At 49.0% G+C, this 5,492-nt stretch overlaps 1 protein-coding gene across 1 annotated transcript; it reads left to right on the top strand.

Annotated features, from left to right (window-relative positions):
* Positions 1–6: 6 nt before the first annotated feature.
* Positions 7–3,637, top strand: DCLRE1B (DNA cross-link repair 1B; the record flags this gene model as incomplete). Its single annotated transcript, XM_035894874.1, has 1 exon — positions 7–3,637. A coding segment is annotated over one exon (795 nt), but the record flags the coding sequence as incomplete, so codon positions are not given.
* Positions 3,638–5,492: the final 1,855 nt, after the last annotated feature.

Raw genomic sequence — 5,492 nt, 5'->3', positions numbered from 1 at the left:
GTGGGGAGCCCCTGGCGCCTGGAGCAGATGCGGCTGCTGGAGCTGCCCGATGTGTTCACCACCGAGGAGGGGGCTGGCTGGATCCGTGCTGTGGATGTCACTGAGATCCGCTGCGATACCCTCGTCAGCTGGAACACGCTGCACCCTACCATTGCCATCCTCCCTACCGGCAGGCCTGTGAAGGTCACCCACCCCAACATCCACCCCATTCCCTACTCTGATCACTCGTCCTTTTCAGAGCTGTGCGAGTTTGTGAAGTGGCTGAAACCTTGCTCGGTCATTCCAATTGTGAGGGGTGGCATGTGCCAGGCTTACTTTCAGAAATACCTAAGTTCTGCCCCCCAGGCACTTCCTGACCTCAAAATCTCAAAGCCTATGCAAGAGTCTGTACAGCAGCAAAGCAAAAGGAAGAAGCAGGAACCCATGTTTCCCTCGAAAAGAGCTGCCCGGCATTCTGTGCCCCAAGGAGTTGTTTATGAGACCCCAGAAGAACATACTGAGAAATCTGAAGAGTTCACGGGTGTTAAGCAGAACTGCTGTGAGTCAGCTTTCTGCTCGAAAGAAGGCTGCACTGGTTGCCACGCAGCCGAGGAGAAAGAGAAGGAAGGGCTGAGCGGAGACCAGCCAGGAGTAGCAAGAGCAGCTAGCACTGTTAGCCAGGCACCCGTTTCCGATGAGCACTTTCCAACAGGATTTGCAGAACAGTATTTACTCACTCCCTTAAATGTTCTAAAGCAGAATTCCCCACAGAAGTTTGACAAGCTGGTAAAAGACTTCTTTAAGAGGGGAGAAACATCCTGAAAACTTGTGTGGCCCCGGCCAGTGCCAATGCAGTTGATAGCAGTGATTCTAGAGGTCTCATTGCTGCTTCCCGTCAGAAGAGAGGAGCTCAGCTATGGGGCTCTAATTCCTTTACCTCTTATTAGAGGACAAGGAGAAAACTAGAACCAATTTGTAGGTGTTAAATTTTAAAAATTTATTTATTTTTATATCTCTGCATCTGCTGGGTCTCCACACTATGCTCAGGCAGTGCGGTCCCACTGTGTCTGTGCCTTCTATCTACTTTTCGCAGTGACGCCTCTCTCTTGTGACAAAAGGTACAGCCAGGTCAACTCAAGTTGAGCTGCAGAGGGTGTGAGCTGCCTGCAGCTGAAGTAATTAATGGGGTGGATGAGATAAAAGAAGGAAGAAGGGGGAATCTGAGTGCCCCAAAGGTTCTTTCTATGCGTAACACCTCATGTGCGGTTCATTCCAAGATGCATTACAAATATTTTGTATTGCGGTACATTTAAAGAATGGTACTCTGTATCCAGCCAACTGCAGCTGGATGCCGTTCTGCTTTCCTGAAAGCACTATCTTAATGCTAACTGTTAATGCTTTTTCAGGTTACTGCCTGGAAAAAAATAAGATTTGTCTGGGTTCTTGAGTTCTGGACTTTCCAGAATGGGTTACTAGATCCTCCGCAGTCTCTGCACTCAAGTCTGCAAGTCTGAATTCTGCTTGACTGCAAAGCACTTCTGGTTACTGACGGCGTTCTGCTGGGCCCCCTGCCTTCCCATCCACTGCCTGTTCTTATCACGCAATGGCAAATGGGATGGAAGATAACGAACCATCTGCTTACTGGCATAAAGTGCTCAGTCTTAGCAGCGTTGTTTGGAAGGAATACCGTGGCTGAACAGCGAAATTGGCTCTGTTAGTTAGAGATCAGGCACTTTCCTGCTCCAGGTGAAGTGGAGAGAGCCCCAGCCTGGCCGGCACAGTCGGAGCCCGGAAACGCTGTAGTTATCCATGCCAAACTGCACTAGCAGCATTACAAATTGGCTCCCTAAGGGGTCAAGGCACAACACTAGTGGAAACAGTCACTAGGCACTTTGCTGAAACAACAAACCAGCTTGTTGTTCAGCTTTTTCTAGCCTCTTTTTTGTTACTTTCAACACAAAATGTTTCATGTGATCTTGATCAGGATCAGAGTCTCTTCTGAATGTAGTGTCCTGCAAGGTCTCCAAGACCAGGCAGATAGGTGGATTGAATTCCCTAAATCAAGCCAGAGAAGGAAGCATTTGCTCTTTGAGTAAAGCTAGGGCTCGTGGAAAGCAAAGATGCCTGTACATGCAGCAGCCACACCTGTGAAAAACAAGGCTGTCCTGAACAGTAATCACTATGACAGAGCGGGTATGTTTGGGAAGCTGTTCGGGAGAGCTAGGGCTCCTGTTTGCCAACCCCATGCCTTCCCCGGCTCTGCACCAGTCATCGCTCCAATGTAGGCAGTGCCTTTCGCGGGGACTGCCTGTTGATGGCGCCTGCCAGCTGCTATGGGGACGTTGGATGTGATGGAGCAGTGTTCTGTGGAATTCACTTCAAAAGGGGTAACAAGGGCGGCTCAGGCTTCTTGCTGTGGTCTGTATGGTCCTTTTGGAGGTTTCTGTATGGATTCCTGGCTAATCAAAACTCGACTGCAGAGCCGCATCAGGTCAGTGTGAGCGGAGACACCTGCATTTTCTGTAACATCTGAGACTGCCAGGGAAACGACTGTGCTGTGCTTGTCGTGTTCATCTGCTGCTGGCTGCCTTGGAGATGCAGGCTGTTATTTTAACACTGTTGAAATTTAAGTGACTCATTTGACAGGCAGGTGAGGGAGGCACTGCCTGAACTCCCAGATTCCACGTCCGGCGCGCAGCCTCTCCATTGCTCAGAAGGAATGCTTGCCTTCTGAGTCACTGCTCCATTTAGGTATGTTGCAAACGACCCCGGAGATCTGATGCGTTCCACTGCTGATGTTTTGTGGCATCCTGTCTTTCCTCCTTTATTCTTATCAACCATTCTTATCATTTATTCAGGCAAATTAAGCAGAGAACCTCCTGGTGAACCTCTGGGCAAAATGGAGTTGTAAATGATATTTCTTTACAGAGGCAACTCTGATCACACAAAAAGAAGGGCAAATTGCAGAGGCTTCAGAAGCTGGGAATCTGCACCGCATTTCTGAACACGTGGTTAAAACTGCAGAAGAAATGCTGACTTCTGTTACTAGAGCTCAAAAGGTAATTCCTGCCACTTCAGAAAGAAATTCTCCAAATTACGTAGAGCCAAGGAAATCTAAAATCTCCCCATGGTTTTAAAAGGCAGTAGAAGCAGGAGAGACTTGACCAACAGTCAGCATGCTGGAGATCCTTGCCTCAGCACAGCAGGTGCATGAGCTGTTTGAGTGCCCCCGGTTTTTGTGTGTTACCCTAAAATCCTGGAAAACAAAACATGGCCTTGTGGGGAAAACTGGTTGTATAGTGTTGCTGAGCTCCAAGGTTTCTGAGAATCCTTCAGCCTCCCCAAAAGTCTCCTGGCAGTAAATAGCTGGCCTCTACAAGGCCTTGTTCTTCCTCATGCCTGCCTCCAAAATTTCCCTCTTCCCCTAGCACCAGCCTAGCTCACAAGGGAGTGCTAGTGCAGCCACGAGCTGGAGCATCACGTACGCCAGGGGCTGAATGTGCTGCTTCCAGCTCAGCTGCACAGGGCTCTGCCAACACTACTACCTGGTGTGTTTTGCTCACAACAGCGACTGAGAAGCTATAGCCAAGTGTTAGCTTGACTGTGGGGTATCAAAGAGCCGCATGCTTGGAAACTTACAGTTATCCCAGCGGGGGGGGAAAGGTGCTCAGACCAAAGCCCTCCCAAATCTATACGTGCAGAGCATGCCTGAGCTGCTTATCTCTGTTCCGCAGTTGGGAACCAAGCCCCAGTGGGATGAAACATCTCGCCCAAGGCTTACTGAGCCTACAGAAGAGCTAGGACTGAGCTGAGTTCCTTTTGGCAAGATAGAAAATCATGAAGGGGTACACTGCCTGTGCTATGGAGAGAAGGAAATGTACTCTTTAGGTTGCTACCAAGGTAAAACTTAATTAGCTCGTACGCCCCACAGCAGACGAGTGTATAGTATAGCTTTGCAGGGAACACCCTAGAGCACTCGGCTCAGTGGCGTTTCTAACTCTGCCTCCCATACTGCGAGACTAGAGCACTTACAGCAGCTTCGCTCTCCTCTCCTGCAGCGTTGTCTGTTTCTGCAGTGCAGGTTGGTTTATTGTTATTTTTGAGATAGAAAGAAGTGTGTAATGGGGAAACATTTTCTTCTTCGCCAAGAAAACTAATTCAGCGAGTTTACATAATTTCCTGTAGGTTGTATTGTAGCTTTGGGCTTACTCCAGATTAACCTCAAGCTTAAAATCTGGTTTGCAGCCCCCAAGCCCTCCATGCAGGGCCAAGACCTTCCTCTAGCGGATAGTATGGAGGGTTGAGCTGCTTAGTGGTATTTTGCTAGAGAAAGAAGGTGGAAAATGCAATTTCTTGAATCTTCAGCACACACACGCGTATTACTTGTAGGATTTTACACAGAAGCGGTACTGTTCCCTTCTCTGCTGGCAGCTTGTTGTCTCACTGTCCATTGCAATGTTATTTAGTGCACCAAATCACGGCTGCGGTTGGAGTTGCCCAGCGCGCTCTCACGGAAAAAAGTTGCACTTAAGTTTCTGTAAAGCAGAAAATCTCCTCAATAGATGCCGAGCTTTCTCCCTCCCCGGGGGACCTGATGGTGGCCCCGAGGATGGTTTAGAAAGCCGCTTGTGTCATAGCAAATGCCAAGATGAAGGCTCTGTCGGCGTGCGCCCCCAGATCTGAATTTTAGCGTGTGTCTGTGTGAGCTCTCCCACCTGTCCGAGGCGGGGCGCTGTGCTGACTGGTGGGGGCCTTGGCTGGAGAGGTCGGGACCGTCCGGAGGCCGTGGTGGCGAAGGGGATGCCATGGAGGGTCCCCAGCGGTGTTTTCTTTCCTGGTGCTTATGTCACTTTCAGTGGTCTTGGGGGCCAATTTCCTGTGTTTCAGTAATGATTCTGTCCTTAGGTTTTTGTGCGTAGCAGATAGTACTCGGTACTTTTTAAAGATGAACATGCGACCATCCCCGACCAGTGCACTCTTTGCTTAGTGCTAGAACTCGGCGCTTTTTGTCTGAGGACCGAGACCCGTCACACGCTCAGGGACGTTATGATATTAAACGTGCTCTGACATTCAGGGATGTGTAGGCATGTTTTTGCCAACTCAGCATTGTTGCTTCAGCCTTGAGTTGCTGTGACCCGTTAACGAATGCTCTGGAGCTACAGGACTGGGTTTCCAACAGCCTCAAAAAGCCCAACGTGAGGCGGTGCGGTGGCTTTTGCGGGGCTGGAATAGTCTCTTTCACCTTATTCCTGTCTTTGCCTGCAATGATCTACCTGTAGCAAAGGGTGGGTTGTGAGAGCAAGGTATTTCGATTTTGGGGGTTTTATTGCACTTTTTTTCCCACCAGTCTTCATCTCCACCTGGATGCAAGCTGCTAGCCTTGATTGTGTTCGTTAAAAGGTGTGAGTTCATGTGTGTTGCGCTGCTATTTGTGTAAATGTGAAGCTGTGAAAGTTTCTGAGATTTTGGTGTATTTGTAAACATTTTTAAATCGTGTAAACTTTTGAAAGAAA

This window comes from Egretta garzetta, unplaced genomic scaffold (assembly GCF_000687185.1).
Source record: "Egretta garzetta isolate BGI_Z169 unplaced genomic scaffold, ASM68718v1 scaffold245, whole genome shotgun sequence".
Classification (NCBI taxonomy): Eukaryota; Metazoa; Chordata; class Aves; order Pelecaniformes; family Ardeidae; genus Egretta; species Egretta garzetta.
The sequence above is the reverse complement of the archived record's forward strand: the minus strand, read 5'-3'. Positions and strand labels throughout refer to the sequence as shown.